The sequence below is a fragment of the Scyliorhinus canicula genome, chromosome 10, assembly GCF_902713615.1.
Source record: "Scyliorhinus canicula chromosome 10, sScyCan1.1, whole genome shotgun sequence".
NCBI lineage: Eukaryota > Metazoa > Chordata > Chondrichthyes > Carcharhiniformes > Scyliorhinidae > Scyliorhinus > Scyliorhinus canicula.
This window is the reverse complement of record NC_052155.1, coordinates 23,701,768-23,720,436: the sequence shown is the minus strand read 5'-3', so window position 1 is coordinate 23,720,436 and position 18,669 is coordinate 23,701,768. Positions and strand designations below refer to the sequence as shown.

Sequence of the window (18,669 nt, the reverse complement as noted above, 5' to 3'; positions counted from 1 at the left end):
ATTGGCTGGATCAGTGCAAGCTGCCTTCTAATGACACACTAATGAAATCTTTTGTGGCACTCAATAAGCTGACGGCAATTTTCTGCTCTTAAGTGGCAGCAGCCTGGTGAAGGGTTTGTTGATTGTACTGCTGGCAGCAATGTGTCAGCCTGCAGGGTTTACAAGGGGGTAAGTGCATTGAATTGTGATTTAAACCTTGCCTGTAATAAAGGGAGGTAACTTATCAGGCTTTCTCAGTCACTGTTTATTGTTCCATTTTATCTTGAAGAGTGATCAATTAGGGCTCGTTTACGGTAGTTTGTGAGTTTAAGAGGTACTTTGTATACTTTTCCTATCTTGTTTTCGACGGCTGAAATAATGAATGGGCAAATCAGCTGGGTTTTTATGGCCAACCTCACAGGCCATGTTTATTGCAGGGGATGGTGTAAAATATGATGGGTGGGTATTGCACCACCTTCCCGCCCACCCCGACCCGGTCCCCATAATACAGAATGGCTAAGGTGCTCACAACGCCTATTGAGACAGCACGGTAGCATAGTGGTTAGCATAATTGCTTCACAGCTCCAGGGTCACTGTCTACACGTTCACCCTATGTGTGCGTGGGTTTCCTCCAGGTGCTCTGGTTTCCTCCCACAATCCAAAGATGTGCAGGTTAGTTAGATTGGCTATGCTAAATTGCCCTTAGTGTCCAAAATTGCCCTTAGTGTTGGGTGGGGTTCCTGGTAGGTGGAGGTGTGGGCTTGGGTAGGGTGCTCTTTCCAAGAGCCGGTGCAGACTCGATGGGCTGAATGGCCTCCTTCTGCACAGTGAATTCTATGATTCCATGAGATCGCTAACTGGCCATTTAAGGAATCCAATCCACTTCCACTGGCATAATACGCTGGATCGTGCAAGGTGGGTAAAAGTGGAATGGCTGTTTTTTCATCGAAGTTGATGAAAAGGCTGTGCACATCGGGGACACACTCCCTCAGGATCATAATCCATTTTATGAGGGGCTGGTTTAGCACAGTGGGCTAAACAGCTGGCTTGTAATGCAGAACAATGCCAGCAGCACGGGTTCAATTCCCGTACTGGCCTCCCCGAACAGGCGCCGGAATGTGGCGACCTGGGGCTTTTCACAGTAACTTCATTGAAGCCTACTTGTGACAATAAGCGATTATTATTGTATTGTTATAATTTTACACTCCCCACCTGACCTCCAAACCATCCCTCCTTCACTTCCCCCTCACCCCCGCACTTTGCCCCCTCTCCCCTCCCCGACATCTCCAACAGGGGGCCAAGCAAGTCAACTCCCCCAGCCTCCACTCCTGGAAAATTCAACCTATTATAAACTGTCCCCATTCATAACATAGAGGATGCTGTTGTGATCTAACTGGAAAGTTTCGACATAACACATCTGCTCCCAAACTAACCCTCACCAATTGATGCAAAGGATAAAGCTGGAGTTGCCGCAGAAAAATCCAACCAATTCAGCCAAAGAGAAAGGAAATCATGATGCACTGCAGAGAGTTTGTAACGCTAATTATAACAGGAGCCAAGAAATGTAACGTTTTCAGGACACCCGGGCTGTGCTCACTTAATTTATTTTATCAGCGTGACGTTCAAATAATGTGACTGTCAATCTGATTAAAAGTCAACTGACACTCACCTCAGAAAGACTGCTCACTATGATCAAGATGGGTGGTCCAGAAAATTAGTGTACAAAATTGTGCATGTGCCTACTTGATTCAGTCTGTGCCTCGATTAAGGTTCTTTCCAGCTGTCAGCAGTTTCATGATCGTTGCACCTCACAATTTTTGTATATTCACTGGGATTTATCCTGATTTTTTTTCCTTATTCGTTCATGGGATGTGGGCATCGCTGGCTAGGTCAGCATTTATTGTCCATCCCTAATTGCCCTTGGGAAGGTGGTGGTCAACTGGATTTTGAACCTCTGCAGTCCATGTGGTGTAGGTACACCCACAGTGCTGTTAGGGAGGGAGTTCCAGGATGTTGAACCAGCGACAGTGATGGGACGGCGATGTATTTACAAATCAGGCTGGTGAGTGAATTGGAGGGGTGCATGCAGGTGGTGGGGTTCCCATGTTTCTGCTGCCCTTGTCCTTCTCGATGGTAGAGATTATGGGTTTGAAAGGTGCTGTTGAACGAGTCTTGGTGAGTTGCTGCAGTGCATCTTGTAGATGGTACACACGGCTGCCACTGTGTGTCATTGATAGAGGGATGGCTCCTGATGATGTTGAAATGAAGAGTATTCTATCACACTCCTGACTTGTGCCTTGTAGGTATTGGATGCGCTTTCGGGAGTCGGGAGATGAGTTACACACCACAGAATTCCCAGCCTCTGACCTGCTCTTGTTTCAACAGTATTTATATGACTACAGTAGTCCCCCTTTATAACGCGGGTGTTGGGGTCCAAGACAGCCACTGTATCCGAGCCGCGCATATCCATGATGGACGTTTTAAATTTATTTAAAAATCTATGCATGCGCTTCCCCTTGTGAGTCTACGGGGGGCGGGGGGAGAGGTCAGACCCCCGTAGACTCACAATGGGAAGCGCTAGCATAGATTTTTAAATAAATTTAAAACCCCCATCGTGGATCCAATTAAAATTTCAGCGGCCGGCTCACTTTGATCCGGAGAAGGAAGCTGCTCTCACTGAAATCAGCCGGCCGCTGAAATTGACACTGCCCGCTGCTCTCTCCCTCCAATCCAACTTTTAAGTTTTAATGTTTCTGATTGGAGGGAGAGAGCAGCCGGCAGTGTCAATTCCTTTTTTTTTCTTCCGGCTTGCCCCCTCTCCCCACATCCTCCAACTAGACCCCTCTCCCCCCACACCCTCCGGCTCGCCCCCTCTCCCCCCACACCCTCCAACTAGACCCCTCTCCCCCCACACACTCCGGCTCGCCCCCTCTCCCCCCACATCCTCCGGCTCGCCCCCTCCCCACACCCTCCAGCTCGCCCCCTCTCCCCCCACATCCTCCAACTAGACCCCTCTCCCCCCCCACACCCTCCGGCTCGCCCCCTCTCCCCCCACACCCTCCGGCTCGCCCCCTCCCCACACCCTCCGGCTTGCCCCCTCTCCCCCCACATCCTCCAACTAGACCCCTCTCCCCCCACACCCTCCGGCTCGCCCCCTCTCCCCCCACACCCTCCGGCTCGCCCCCTCTCCCCCCACACCCTCCGGCTCGCCCCCTCTCCCTCCCAACACCCTCCGGCTTGTCCCTCCCTCCCCCCACACCCTCCGGCTCGCCCCCTCTCCCCCCACATCCTCCAACTAGACCCCTCTCCCCCCCACACCCTCCGGTTCGCCCCCTCTCCCCCCACATCCTCCAACTAGACCACTCTCCCCCCCACACCCTCCGGTTCGCCCCCTCTCCCCCCACATCCTCCGGCTCGCCCCCTCCCCACACCCTCCAGCTCGCCCCCTCTCCCCCCACATCCTCCAACTAGACCCCTCTCCCCCCCCCCCCCTCCGGCTCGCCCCCTCTCCCCCCCACACCCTCCGGCTCGCCCCCTCCCCACACCCTCCGGCTCGCCCCCTCTCCCCCACATCCTCCAACTAGACCCCTCTCCCCCCCACCACCCTCCGGCTCGCCCCCTCTCCCCCCACACCCTCCGGCTCGCCCCCTCTCCCCCCACACCCTCCGGCTCGCCCCCTCTCCCTCCCAACACCCTCCGGCTCGTCCCCTCTCCCCCCACACCCTCCGGCTCGCCCCCTCCCCACACCCTCCGGCTCGCCCCCTCTCCCCCCACATCCTCCAACTAGACCCCTCTCCCCCACACCCTCCGGCCCGCCCCCTCTCCCCCCACATCCTCCAACTAGACCCCTCTCCCCCCACACCCTCCGGTTCGCCCCCTCTCCCCCCACATCCTCCAACTAGACCACTCTCCCCCCCACACACTCCGGCTCGCCCCCTCTCCCCCCACATCCTCCGGCTCGCCCCCTCCCCACACCCTCCAGCTCGCCCCCTCTCCCCCCACATCCTCCAACTAGACCCCTCTCCCCCCCCACACCCTCCGGCTCGCCCCCTCTCCCCCCACACCCTCCGGCTCGCCCCCTCCCCACACCCTCCGGCTTGCCCCCTCTCCCCCCACATCCTCCAACTAGACCCCTCTCCCCCCCACACCCTCCGGCTCGCCCCCTCTCCCCCCACACCCTCCGGCTCGCCCCCTCTCCCCCCACACCCTCCGGCTCGCCCCCTCTCCCTCCCAACACCCTCCGGCTCGTCCCCTCTCCCCCCACACCCTCCGGCTCGCCCCCTCCCCACACCCTCCGGCTCGCCCCCTCTCCCCCCACATCCTCCAACTAGACCCCTCTCCCCCACACCCTCCGGCTCGCCCCCTCTCCCCCCACATCCTCCAACTAGACCCCTCTCCCCCCCACACCCTCCGGTTCGCCCCCTCTCCCCCACATCCTCCAACTAGACCACTCTCACCCCCCACACCCTCCGGTTCGCCCCCTCTCCCCCCACATCCTCCAACTAGACCCCTCTCCCCCCCACACCCTCCGGTTCGCCCCCTCTCCCCCACATCCTCCAACTAGACCCCTCTCCCCCCACACCCTCCGGCTCGCCCCCTCTGCCCCCACATCCTCCAACTAGACCCCTCTCCCCCCCACACCCTCCGGTTCGCCCCCTCTCCTCCCACATCCTCCAACTAGACCCCTCTCCCCCCACACCCTCCGGCTCGCCCCCTCTCCCCCCACATCCTCCAACTTGACCCCTCTCCCCCCCCACACCCTCCGGTTCGCCCCCTCTCCCCCCACATCCTCCAACTAGACCCCTCTCCCCCCACACCCTCCGGCCCGCCCCCTCTCCCCCCCCCAACACCCTCCGGCTCGCCCCCTCTCCCCCCACACCCTCCGGTTCGCCCCCTCTCCCCCCACACCCTCCGCTCGCTCCCTCTCCCCCTCTCCCCCAAACCCTCCTGCTCTCCCCCACAGCGTCCAGCTCGCCCCCTGTCACCCCACACCCTCCGGCTCGCCCCCTCCCCACACCCTCCGGCTCGCCCCCTCCCCCCCCTCTCCTCCCCCATCCCCCAACACCCGCAGGGCCCCCCTCTCTCCCCCAACACCCGCAGGGCCCTCCTCTCTCCCCAACACCCGCAGGTCCACCCTCTCTCCCCCACACCCCCAGGGGGGTCTCCCCCACACCCACAGCGGGGTCTCCCCCACACCCGCCCACACCCTTTCCCCTCTTCTCCCTCTCCCCCTCTCCCCCAAACCCTCCTGCTCTCCCCCACAGCGTCCAGCTCGCCCCCTGTCACCCCACATCCTCCGGCTCGCCCCCTCCCCACACCCTCCGGCTCGCCCCCTCCCCCCCCCCTCTCCTCCCCCATCCCCCAACACCCGCAGGGCCCCCCTCTCTCCCCCAACACCCGCAGGGCCCTCCTCTCTCCCCCAACACCCGCAGGTCCACCCTCTCTCCCCCACACCCCCAGGGGGGTCTCCCCCACACCCACAGCGGGGTCTCCCCCACACCCGCCCACACCCGCTCCCCCCCAACACCCGCCCCCCCACCTCTCCCCCCCCAACACCCGCAGGGCCCCCCTCTCTCCCGCAACACCCGCAGGGCCCCCCTCTCTCCCCCACACCCCCAGGGGGGGTCTCCCCCACACCCACGGGGGTTCTCCCCACACCCGCCCCCCTCCTCTCCCCCCCCCAACACCCGCCCCCCTCCTCTCCCCCCCCAACACCCGCAGGGCCCCCCTCTCTCCCCCAACACCCGCAGGGCCCTCCTCTCTCCCCCAACACCCGCAGGTCCACCCTCTCTCCCCCACACCCCCAGGGGGGGTCTCCCCCACACCCACAGGGGGGTCTCCTCCACACCCGCCCCCCTCCTCTCCCCCCCCAACACCCGCCCCCCCTCTTCTCCCCCCCCCAACACCCCCCCCCCCTCTTCTCCCCCCCTCTTCTCCCCCCCTCTTCTCCCCCCCTTCTCCCCCCCTCTTCTCCCCCCCTCTTCTCCCCCCCTTCTCCCCCCCTCTTCTCCCCCCCCTCTTCTCCCCCCCCCCCTCTTCTCCCCCCCCAACACCCGCCCCCCCTCTTCTCCCCCCCAACACCCCCCCCCCCCCCCCCCCCCCCCCCCCCTCGGCAGTGTCAATTTCAGCGGCCGGCTGATTGTTTCAGTGAGAGAGCAGCTTCCCTCTCCGGATCAAAGTGAGCCGGCCGCTGAAATTGACACTGCCGGCTGCTCTCTCCCTCCAATCCAACTTTTAAGTTTTAATGTTTCTGATTGGAGGGAGAGAGCAGCCGGCAGTGTCAATTTCAGCGGCCGGCTCACTTTGATCCAGAGAGGGAAGCTGCTCTCACTGAAATAATCAGCGGGCCGCTGAAATTGACACAACTGATAGTTGGGGTCCATAAGCCCCCCCGCGGTATATCGCGAACCGCGGTATTGCGGAGCGCGGTATAACGGGGGACTACTGTAATGCTGTTCAGTTTCTGGTTAATGGTAACCCCAAGAATGTTGATTGTGGGGGATTCAGCAATAGTAATGCCATTGAAGCTGCGAGATCCTCTCTTGTTGGAGATGTCATTCACTTGTGTGAAACAAACGCTACTTGACACTTATCTGCCCAAGTCTCAGTGTTTTCCAGGTCTTGCTACATATCGGCATGGACTGGACTGCTTACATATCTGAGGAATCACAAATGGAGATGAACATAGTGCAACCATCAGTGGACATCCCCACTTATGAATTTACGATGTGGGAAGGTCTTTAATGAAGTAGCTGAAAATGGTTGGGTCTGGGACATTCTCCTGAGGAACTCCTGCAGTGATGTCCCAGGACTGAGATGACTGACCTCCGACCATCACAACTATCTTCCTTTGTGTCATGTGTGACTGCAAGCAGCAGAGAGATTTCCCCCTGATTCCAATTGATACTAGTTTTGCTCAGGCACCCTGATACCATACTCAGTCAAATGCTGCCTCAATGTCAAGGACTGTCACTCTTACCTTGCCTCTAGTGTTTAGCTGTTTTATTCATATCAGCCCAAGGCTGTAATAAGGTCATGGGCTGAGTGACCCTGGCTGAACACAAACTGAGTAACAGCATCACCATAAGTGCCACTTGATTGCACTGTGATCAACCCCTTCCATCACTTTGCTGATGATCGGGAGTAGACTGATGGGGTGGTAATTGGTTGGTTTAGATTTGTTATATCTCTTTGTTGCCGGGCAAGCTCCATAGATGTGGCAAATTCCACAACAGCTTTTAGAATTAAATCCTTACAGGAAGCAGCTTCCACTGAATTGCTTCACTGCCTAATCCACAAACCAGCCTGTCTCGAACAGCATCATCAAGTGTTGTACCAAATTCACAATGTCTAGCTAATCTTCTTCAAGATACTACAAACTGTAAAATGGTTTCACCTTTCTCCTGTCTACGCCTGTGTAATCGGAACCTTTCCGCAATCGATAATGGTTTAGAAGAGAAATGTGCCTCTAAGGTTTTCACTAATTCACTGAAGGACTTGTGTTATGGGCCAGGGTTTAGAGAACACCAAAGTGTATCATGGAATTCACCTGACCCACGACCTTTAATAGATTTTGGTTATGGGGAGCACAAGGGCCCACTCTCCAGGTGTTATGCAACAGAGACCTCAAGTATTTTTAAAACAAATCAATGTTTATTCTATGAACCCAGTTAACATTTTATAAACACACAGTAAACATCTTATCAACTACCAACACATGTAACCCCACAGATACAATACTCTATAGGTAACCCTTAATACATTTCCTAGCAACATCCATAAGTTAAACCATTTTAACAAAGTTTTAAATTCTCGACAGAAACAGGTATTACTTTGAAATCATCAAGTGAGCTGAAGACATTCTTTAGCTTGTGGAGAGAGAGATCATTACACATCTGCTTGCTTTGAATACAGCTCTCCAACACTGAAAACAAAAGCAGAGGCACAAAGCAGCTTTTCAACTCAAAACGAAAGTAAAAAAACAGAAAGATAGCCCAGCTCCACCCACACACTGACACCACTGCAGCTATCTGATAAACACCCATTTCTTAAAGGTACATCCACATGACACTTGTCTCCTGATTTTGCTGGGTAAAAAAGAGTCTGTAGCAGCACGGACACTTTTTGGTCAACTGAGATGAAAATTGTGGCAACCTTTAGGTCCTCCGGTTTCTGATTAGCTATTAAAGGTAACTGGACTCTTTCTCCATATGAAACTCCAAGTTTCATAAACCTCATCATCTATGTCCGTGGTGAAGTTTGTTTTGCCATTTTTGGGTCCCGGCTCTTCGGGTCTACATTCCTCTCTTCCTATTGTGTTGAAAAATGTGGCACTAACAATCGCTTGAACAAGCAGCTAGGAAATATTTCCCTTTTCTGCCAGAGTACATTTCAACTTTTCGACCGGGTAGTGGCCCATTTCCCGAAGCCCATGTAGCTTTACCACAGCACGTTCTCTGCAGCCCAGATTCCACTTATTTCAACACAAGCAAGTCTTCCTTAACTGTTTGTTTTCTTATTCACAGTTTCTGTCGAAAACTTTTGTTAAACCTTTGCATCAGCAGCAGTGCTTCGCCCGATGTGTGTGAGTCCTGTCCAGAGAATCTTCCGTTCGCTCCCTGTGCCCTCCCATAATTAGTTGACGAAAATGTTCTTTCCAGTGATTTTTCTGCCTCAATCTTCATCGCCAGTTTTCTCTTCTGGGCGGCGCGTTGGCACAGTGGTTAGCACTACTGCCTCACAGTGCCAGGGGCCCGGGTTCAATTCTGGCCTTGGGTGACAGTCTGTGTGGAGTTTGCACGTTCTCCCCATGTCTGCGTGGATTTCCTCCTGGTGCTCCGGTTTCCTCCCACAGTCCAAAGATATGAAGGTTAGGTGGATTGGCCGTGCTAAATTGTCCCTTAGTGTCCAGGGATGTGCAGGTTAGGTTATGGGGTTACGGGGATAGAGCGGAGTAGACAAATGAGTGGACCCAGGTATAACGCTCTTTAAGGGTTGGTCCAGACACGATGGGCCGAATGGCTTCTTTCAGCACTGTAGGGATTCTATGATTCTGTAATATTTCTTTGTTGCTGCAAAGCGAAAAAAAGTATGTAGGTGCTCATATTCTGTATTCTTTTAAAACATGATGAGAGGTTTCTGAAGAGGTGTTGCTTATATACTAATGATGGTAATCTGCTCAAAGCCCACGCAAACATTCTGCTGACGGTACTACACACCACATGACGCAGAACCAGCTGGAATGTATTCCCAGATACATAACAAGATATATCCTGTTTCTTATGGACATTTCATACCTGGGAAAGTTCCACATTGTCTGGGAGATGTCAGCATTGTTGCTGTACTAAAACAGCTGGGCCAGGGACGCAGATAGTTTTGAAGTGCAAGGCTTCAGTATTATTGCCGGACTATTGTCAGTGCCCATAGCGTTTGCAGGATCCAGTGCCGTCAACCATTTTTTGCTGTCATGCGGAGTAAATTGAATTGGCTGACGACTGGCATTTGTGATGCTGAAGATCTTGGGAGGAGGCCGAGATGGATCATCCACTTGGCACTTCTGGCTGAATATTGTTGCAATTGCCTCAGGCTTGTCTTTTGCCCTGATGTGTTGGACTCCCCCTTGATTGAAGATGGGGATGTTTGAGGAGCCTCATCCTCAAGTTGGTTGTTTAATTGTCCACCACCATTCACGACTGGATGTGGCAGGACTGCAGAGCTTACATCTGATCTGTTGGTTGTGGGATTGTTTAGCTCTGTCTGTCACTTGCTGGTTATGCTGTTTAGCGTTGAAGCTTCACCAGGTTTCCACCTCATTTTTCAGTATACCTGGTGTTGGTCCTGGCATGCCCTCCTTCACTCTTCATTGAACCAGGTTTGATCCCCTGGCTTGATGGTAATGGCAGAGTGTGAGATGTGCCGGGCCATGGGGTTGCAGATTGTGGTTGAGGACAATTGTGCCACTGCTGATGGCCTCTTGATCCCTAGGCTTGAGATCTGTGCTGCCAGTGGACATGTGCAGGGATGATGATGGTGGTGATTACCAGATTAACACAAACCATCAATGGCTGACCATCCATCCAGGAAGAGCTGAGGGGACATGTGTTTTTTAACAGAGTTAAAGTGAACTTACTAATAAGACAACCATACATCTCTTTTCGGTTATGTCCAGGTTGCCTTTGTCATGTGAGAGTACCTTTAAGAAATGGGTGTTTATAAAAAATATCTGTAGTGGATGTACCATTAAGAAATGGGTGTTTATCAGCGATGTTAGAGTGTGGGTGGAGCTGGGCTGTCTGTCTGCTTTACTTTCGTTTTAGGCTGTTTGCCACAGGGTGTGTTTTAGTTTTGTTTTGAGAGCTGGATAGCTGCTGGCAAAACAAGGAGCTGTATAAGGATCTCTCTCTGCAAACTAAAGACTGTCTCCAGATCAATTGGGTGATTTCAGAGTGCTGACTGCTCTCAGTAGTGAATTTAAACCTGATCTCAGTGTTAAAAGGGTCTTTTGTCACATGGATGTTGATAAGGAAGGTTTAAGGTTTACTTATAGAATATTGTATCTGTGGGGAGGATTGGTGTTGATAGTTGTTAAGATGTTTGCTGTGGGTTTATAAAGTGTTAACTGGTTTCATAAATAAACATTGTTTTAATTTCAAAGTACTGTGGATCTCTGGTGGATCCCACCTGTAAGGTGGGCCCATGTGCTCCCCATAACCACAATCTATTCAAAGTTGTGGGTCAGGTGAACTCCATGATACACTTTGGGGTTCTCAAAACCTTAGCCCATAACATCTTCGAACCTACTTTGTGCATTGACCTTATACATGAGAAACATTACTCTTGACCTGCTGTCACAGCTGTACTGCACCAAAAAATGAGGTACCAGGAGAGAGGGCGGGATTCTCGGACCCCCCGCCGGGTCGGAGAATCACCGGGTGGCGGCGTGAATCCCGCCCCTGGCGGCTGCCGAATTCCCCGGCGTCGGGGTTTTGACGGGGGTGGGAATCACGGCGCGCCAGTCGGCGGCTGCTGGCAGCGGCCCGCGGCCATTCTCCCGCCCGCGATGGGCCGAGTGGCTGCCAGTTTTTGACGGGTCCTGCTGGTGTAAATCACAACAAGTCCTTACCGGCGGGACCTGGCTCCACGTGCAGCCTGCAGAGTCCTCGTGGGGGCGTGGGGGGATCTGGCCCTGGGGGGTGGGGGGGGGGGGGTTGGGGGGGTGGGGGGGGGTGGGGGGGGGGGGTTGGGGGGGTGGGGGGGGGGTGGGGGGGGGTGGGGGGGGTGCACCCACAGTGGCCTGGCCCACGATTGGGGTGCACTGATCCGCGGGCGGGCCTGTGCCGTGGGGGCACTCTTTTATTCCCCACCGGCCGCTGTCAACCTCCGCCATGGCCGGTGCAGAGAAGAACCCCACTGCGCATGCGCTGGGACGACGGCAGCACACGTTGGCGCTCCCGCGCATGCGCCAACTCGCGCCGGCTGGCGGAGGCTCTTCGGCGCCGGCTGGCATGGTGCCAAGCCCTTCCGTGCCGGCTGGCGCAGCCCCAAACGCTCCAGCGCCGGCCTCGCCCCTGAAGGTGCGGAGGATTTCACACCTTCGGGGCGGCCCGACGCCAGAGTGGTTCACATCACTCCACGGCGCTGGAGTGGCCTGCCTCGCTGGTTCGTGGAGAATCCCGCCCAAGGTGTCAAGAGAACATTGAACTGAGCGATGTAGGGAGCCTAATGAACCAGTTGCCGCCTGAAATATCGGCAAAACGAAATAGCGATGGGTTATTTTAAAAACTCAATGTTGATGATATCTGACTAAGCTTGAGAGGTTTAGCAGAAACTTGTGCACCGCTCTAATTGTCACCGCCTTCCAACAAAATAGTTTGACTAGAAGTGCTGAAATCAAGACTTTCTTAATCGTAAAATAAAATTATCCAACAAGAGCATACCTTTCCATCTAGTCCTGCGGAAATGATTCAGAATTGAATATCTTCTCTTCACCGTGTGAAAGGGGTGTACATGTTTGCTTTGCTGAGATTCTTCACCAGTTCAAGGAGGACAGAAAGGAACAATGTGGCGTAAGAAATGAAACCAATTCCAATGTTATGTGGCACACAAACAGGTTACAGGGTCAATATTACGAACTGAAAATGCCACCAATTGAAATCTCAGAAAACTGTCAACGTGCAGAAGTTGAGTGAATTGCACCGGATTGCTAATATACAGGTCACTGTTTCCGTATGAATAATATCAGGATTCTGAAAATTAGCTGCAGGATGTATTTTCGATTCAGGTGCAATTGACAGACACTCTGCAAAATCTTTGACAATTGCTTTTGTGGAAAACTTGCAGGACAAATTGGCAATTTCACAAATCTGCAAAAGGCTTAGAGAATAGCGGCTTAAACCAGCCGTGAGATAATGTTCTGCCGCAGTAGAAAAAAAACTGAAAAGAGATTGCCACGGTAATAGATAAACTCATCTCCTACGGCTGTATCTCTATTAATAAAGGGAGCTGAAGCACTGACAACATGCTCTGAACATTATCCCAGGGCTGTTTTGTTTTATTTCTGGAGATGAATTTAATTTCTTCATCTGCATCAACTTCAGCTGTTTTAAATAATTCCTTTAATACCAAACTACAGAAACTTAAAAAATACCCTGTAATTGCTGATGATCTTAATATTGCTCTCTGCCGACAGGTAAAGTGCTGCAAGTATTGGCCAGATGACACTGAAATCTATGGCGACATCAAAGTAACTCTCATTGAGACAGAACTGTTGGCTGAATATGTCATAAGAACATTTGCAGTGGAGAAGGTAAACCTTTTTAATGTCATAGAGTCGTGCAGCGCAGAGAAGGCTCTTCGGCCCATTGAGTCTGTCACCGACAATAACCACCACTAATCTCACGCTAATCCCATTTACGAGCACTTGTCCCATATTCAGAATTGTAATTCAAGGGCTCTATCAATCTCAAATTGGTGGCTATTTAACAATGGTGAAACCGATACATATCGTAGGATCATAGAGCCCCTACAGTGCGGAAGGAGGCCATTCGGCCCAACGAGTCTGCACCAGCCCACCGAAAGAGCACCCGACCAAGGCCCAATCCTCGACCCTGTAATCCTACCTAACCTTTGAACACTAAGGGGCAATTTAGCACGGCTAATTCACCTAACCTGCACATCATTGGACTGTGGGAGGAAACCCACGCGGACACGTCGAGAATTTGCAAATGCAACACAGTCACCCAAGGTCGGAATCATTACGGATTTGAACCTATCTTGCCCACTTCCTTTCTTTCCTTGCGCATGTTTGAAGCATCATGTCCGGGCGGCTCCATTATTTCTAAGCAATGGGTTGACGATTACGAGACAATATCAAGGTTTAGAGGCAAGGTCTTTTCCACTTATGTGGACCTGAGTGAGTGCAGATGTGCATTGCTGATCGTCAGACCAGTATTTGAATCTTTAACACCTTATGCAAGTTATTTTTTCCCCACACATAAAGTTGTGGTTCACACAGAGACAAATCCCCTTCGAATAGGGAATGCATTTGTAGAAAATGGAGCCTTAGAAACACAAAGGGAAGTTACTACCATCTACAAGGTTGCACATGATGTGAATTCCTATTTCAATTCCTCTTATCTCAATGTGAATTCCTCGTATCTCTGTGTGAGTTCTTGCCACCTCAGTGCAAATCCCTGTTATTGCCATATGAATTCCTGGTCTCTCAGTTTGAATTCTTGCTACCAGAAAGCAAATTCCTGCTGCCTTAATTCTCTTATCTCTGCGCGAGCTTCTATCTTGTAAATGTGACGTCTCTCATATCAGGAGCTAACTATAATTTGACTCTATTTTTAAAAATAGCTTTATCGATGTTGTGAAATTTGCATGTGAGTAATGAAGGCTGCTCATCTTTCTCTTCTGCATTTCTGTTGCATTTTATCATCCACGTTATTGCGTCCCATCATAGTCCTGTCATTTCTGAAAGAGACAAATGCAACTTTTTCACCCAACAGAGAGGTGCTCATGAGATCCGAGAGATCCGACAGCTCCACTTCACTGGATGGCCAGACCATGGTGTTCCATACCATGCCACAGGGCTGCTGGGTTTTGTACGGCGAGTAAAGTCAAAGAATCCGGCGGGTGCTGGGCCTATAGTGATACATTGCAGGTAGGTGCAGCCTCTTTCATAAGAACATAGCAGCGCACAGGAGTTTGCCATTCAACCTGTCCCACACAATGGCTGATCTGTACTTCAATTCAATTTACCCACCTTGGTTCCGTATTGTTACAATTATGAGGTTTGTAAATTTGTTCTGCTTTGGGACTGTATCTTTAATGTAAGTTCAAATGAAGGGGGTCATGTGACCTGTTCTGCTTGACAGTAAGTTTGGGCAGTTTGATCACTGAAGCTAAAAGGTAAACCTTTTTTTCTGTGAATAAAGCGCAAGGTATTTATGCTTGCAACAGCCTGAGTGTTAAAAATGGAGACCAAGTCTCCAAAATCCCAAAAAGTTGTTGAGAATGTCACCTTGTGAACAGATGTGCTTTAAGCTGTGAATAAGCTCTCAAACGTATCAAATTAGCATTTCTACCTTGTTATAAGGCCCATTTGAGTCATGTTGCCCTGGCAGGTGGAGCTATTATAACGATCGAGGGTGGGATTCCCACAGCCCGGGGTCAGGCCGGAGAACCCCACGACCAGCGCGAATCGCGCCACGCCGCCCCGACGCAGAGAATCGGCGGTATTGGCGCTGGTGTGGTTCGCGTGGCGCCGGTCGGGGGCCTCTCTACGCGGCCGGCCCGCCGATGCCGGGCCGAGCAGCCGTCGTAAAAACGGCGAGTCCCGCCACCGCTGTCCACACCTGCTTGCAGCCGGCGGGAACTCGGCATTGAAGGGTCGGAGGGCGGCCTGTGGGGGGGGAGGGGGGTCTGATCCCGGGGGGGGGGCCTCCGACGTGGCCTGGCCCGTGAACGGGGCCCACCAATCGGTGGGCCGGCCTCTCTGGCTGGGGGCCTCCTTTCCTACGCGCCTGCCCCTGTACACCTGTGCCATGTTGCGTCGGGACCGGTACGTTGAAGGAGGCCACTGTGCATGCGCGGATCCCGCGGCGCCCAGTTCCCGCCGGGATCGGCATCTGGAGCAACGTGAACCGCTCCAGTGCTGTGCTGGCCGCCTGTAGTGGCCAGAATTAATCCTCGGCTCGGCCCGTTCACGCCGTCGTAAACCGTGACGCCGTTTACGATGGCATGGACACTCTGCCGCGGGATTAGAGAATCCCGCGCCGGATTAGGGGTTTTCATAGAGTATCACTGAATATCACAAGCAGTGTATTTAGTTTGCCAGGTTCTGGGAGAAAGGGAGCTGCTGGCAACAAAGGATGTTTCTATGGCTCACCACGCAGCATTATGGGTGGGAGCTCATCCTTGGATTGAAAACACCAAATTAATGGGGAATTAAAAGGAGGCTGGAAGAGTTACCTTGTATGGGCTAGAGGGAGACTCTCAAGGAAAGGAAAACCTGACTAAAAAGCTAAAAGTCTCTTTAATTGATTCTGGGAAAGTTGAATGTCTACATGTAGGACATTGAAAGCATACTGTGAGGTATGCTTTTTAATTGGGCTAAGAATAAGAAGGGGTATCATAGACTATGGTTTTAAATATAAGTTGACGACAAAGATGATGTTTAGTTAATAGTGCTTTTAGTCAGTTGTTACATGAAACCTTGATGTCTCATTCTTTCAACTATTAACGGGAAGTTTGAATTTCTTTTCTAAAAGTAGGTCGTCTCTAGGCAACCGTAAAAATGTCCCTTCCCACTTTTACCGAACAAAGATCTATCGATCTCACTTCTGAAATTTTCAAAAAGAATACAGTTGCAATAAATTGATCACTTTCCTATTATGACAGTGAAATTTTCAAAAAGAATATAGTTGCAATAAATTGACCACTTTCCTATTATGACAATTGCAATATATTGGGTTTAGATGCCCAGGCATAAAATGGATGTTGTACACGCTGGTTATTATAGAAAGCACTGATTTTATACGTCCATTGATCGATAATGCCAATTCCGTATCCATCCAGCAAGTTAAAAACTTTGCACTTGAATGCTCTTGGTAAATTCACCTCAACTTCTTTACCATTCTGTAGGTGTGACCAAACAGATATGTTTCCTGCAACTAACATCACTAAACAGATTATCTAGTCATTATTATGCTTCTGTTACTGGATCTTGCTGCCTTCAAATTGTCTGCCCCCCCCCCCCCCTTTCCTACATTTTTAAAGTTCTTCCTTGGCCTTGGCTGTAAACACTGTATAATATCCCAAGGTTAAAAAAGGCGCTTTATAAATGCAAGACTGTATCTATTTCATGTGATTGATTTCAGGCAACCACACAGATTTAATTTACTCAAAAAATATCTTGCAATAAGAGGAGGATAATGCAATGATAAGTTGTATCTATCTGACAACATCCAAATTAATGAAGACCATTAACAGATCCAGGGTAATTTAGTTTGTCATAAATTGTAGTAATTTCATGGGCACTACAGTGGCTAAAAAGACAAAAGGATGAATCATTACATTCCGTTTCAAATATTCACTATTTAAGTGTCTCTGGCAGTCGGTGTGGTAATATTAATTTAGTTTCTCTTCCATTCAGTGCTGGGGCAGGAAGGACAGGCTGCTTCATGGTGATTGACATCATGTTGGACATGGCAGAGAGGGAAGGAGTTGTCGATATCTTCAACTGTGTTCGAGAACTACGATCCCGCAGAGTCAACATGGTCCAGACGGAGGTACCAATTCCAAATCTTCCTCAAATCATAGCCACTCTTCATCAACACCAAATAATAGTCACTCTTCATCAACACCAAACAATAGCCACTCTTCATCAACACCAAACAATAGCCACTCTTCATCAACACCAAACATTAGTCACTCTTCATCAACACCAAACAATAGCCACTCTTCATCAACACCAAACAATAGTCACTCTTCATCAACACCAAACAATAGCCACTCTTCATCAACACCAAATAATAGTCACTCTTCATCAACACCAAACAATAGTCACTCTTCGTCAACACCAAACAATAGCCACTGTTCATCAACACCAAACAATAGCCACTCTTCATCAACACCAAACAATAGCCACTCTTCATCAACACCAAACAATAGCCACTGTTCATCAACACCAAACAATAGCCACTCTTCATCAACACCAAATATTAGTCACTCTTCATCAACACCAAACAATAGCCACTCTTCATGAACACCAAATAATAGTCACTCTTCATCAACACCAAACAATAGCCACTCTTCATCAACACCAAACATTAGTCACTCTTCATCAACACCAAACAATAGCCACTGTTCATCAACATCAAACATTAGTCACTCTTCATCAACACCAAACAATAGTCACTCTTCATCAACACCAAACAATAGTCACTCTTCATCAACACCAAACATTAGTCACTCTTCATCAACATCAAACATTAGTCACTCTTCATCAACACCAAACAATAGCCACTCTTCATCAACACCAAACAATAGCCACTGTTCATCAACATCAAACATTAGTCACTCTTCATCAACACCAAACAATAGCCACTCTTCATCAACACCAAACAATAGCCACTCTTCATCAACACCAAACAATAGTCACTCTTCGTCAACACCAAACAATAGCCACTGTTCATCAACACCAAACAATAGCCACTCTTCATCAACACCAAACAATAGCCACTCTTCGTCAACATCAAACAATAGCCACTGTTCATCAACACCAAACAATAGTCACTCTTCGTCAACATCAAACAATAGCCACTGTTCATCAACACCAAACAATAGCCACTCTTCGTCAACATCAAACAATAGCCACTGTTCATCAACACCAAACAATAGTCACTCTTCGTCAACATCAAACAATAGCCACTGTTCATCAACATCAAACATTAGTCACTCTTCATCAACACCAAACAATAGTCACTCTTCATCAACACCAAACAATAGTCACTCTTCATCAACACCAAACAATAGTCACTCTTCATCAACACCAAACATTAGTCACTCTTCGTCAACACCAAACAATAGCCACTGTTCATCAACATCAAACATTAGTCACTCTTCATCAACATCAAACAATAGCCACTCTTCATCAACACCAAACAATAGCCACTGTTCATCAACACCAAACAATAGCCACTGTTCATCAACACCAAACAATAGTCACTCTTCGTCAACATCAAACAATAGCCACTGTTCATCAACATCAAACATTAGTCACTCTTCATCAACACCAAACAATAGTCACTCTTCATCAACACCAAACAATAGTCACTCTTCATCAACACCAAACAATAGTCACTCTTCATCAACACCAAACATTAGTCACTCTTCGTCAACACCAAACAATAGCCACTGTTCATCAACATCAAACATTAGTCACTCTTCATCAACATCAAACAATAGCCACTCTTCATCAACACCAAACAATAGCCACTGTTCATCAACATCAAACATTAGTCACTCTTCATCAACACCAAACAATAGCCACTCTTCATCAACACCAAACAATAGTCACTCTTCATCAACACCAAACAATAGTCACTCTTCATCAACACCAAACAATAGCCACTCTTCATCAACACCAAACAATAGCCACTCTTCGTCAACACCAAACAATAGCCA

The 18,669-nt window shown here is 50.5% G+C and overlaps 1 protein-coding gene across 9 annotated transcripts in view; it reads left to right on the top strand.

Annotated features, from left to right (window-relative positions):
- LOC119972279 (receptor-type tyrosine-protein phosphatase mu-like) overlaps positions 1 to 18,669 on the top strand; it is a 985,231-nt gene that overhangs the window by 919,680 nt on the left and 46,882 nt on the right. For all 9 annotated transcript variants that reach the window (XM_038808716.1, XM_038808713.1, XM_038808721.1 and 6 more), the window contains 3 exons: positions 12,668 to 12,784; positions 13,989 to 14,143; positions 16,637 to 16,772. In XM_038808716.1, the coding sequence (XP_038664644.1) occupies positions 12,668 to 12,784; positions 13,989 to 14,143; positions 16,637 to 16,772 (408 nt within the window). The remainder of the gene's footprint in view (positions 1 to 12,667; positions 12,785 to 13,988; positions 14,144 to 16,636; positions 16,773 to 18,669) is intronic.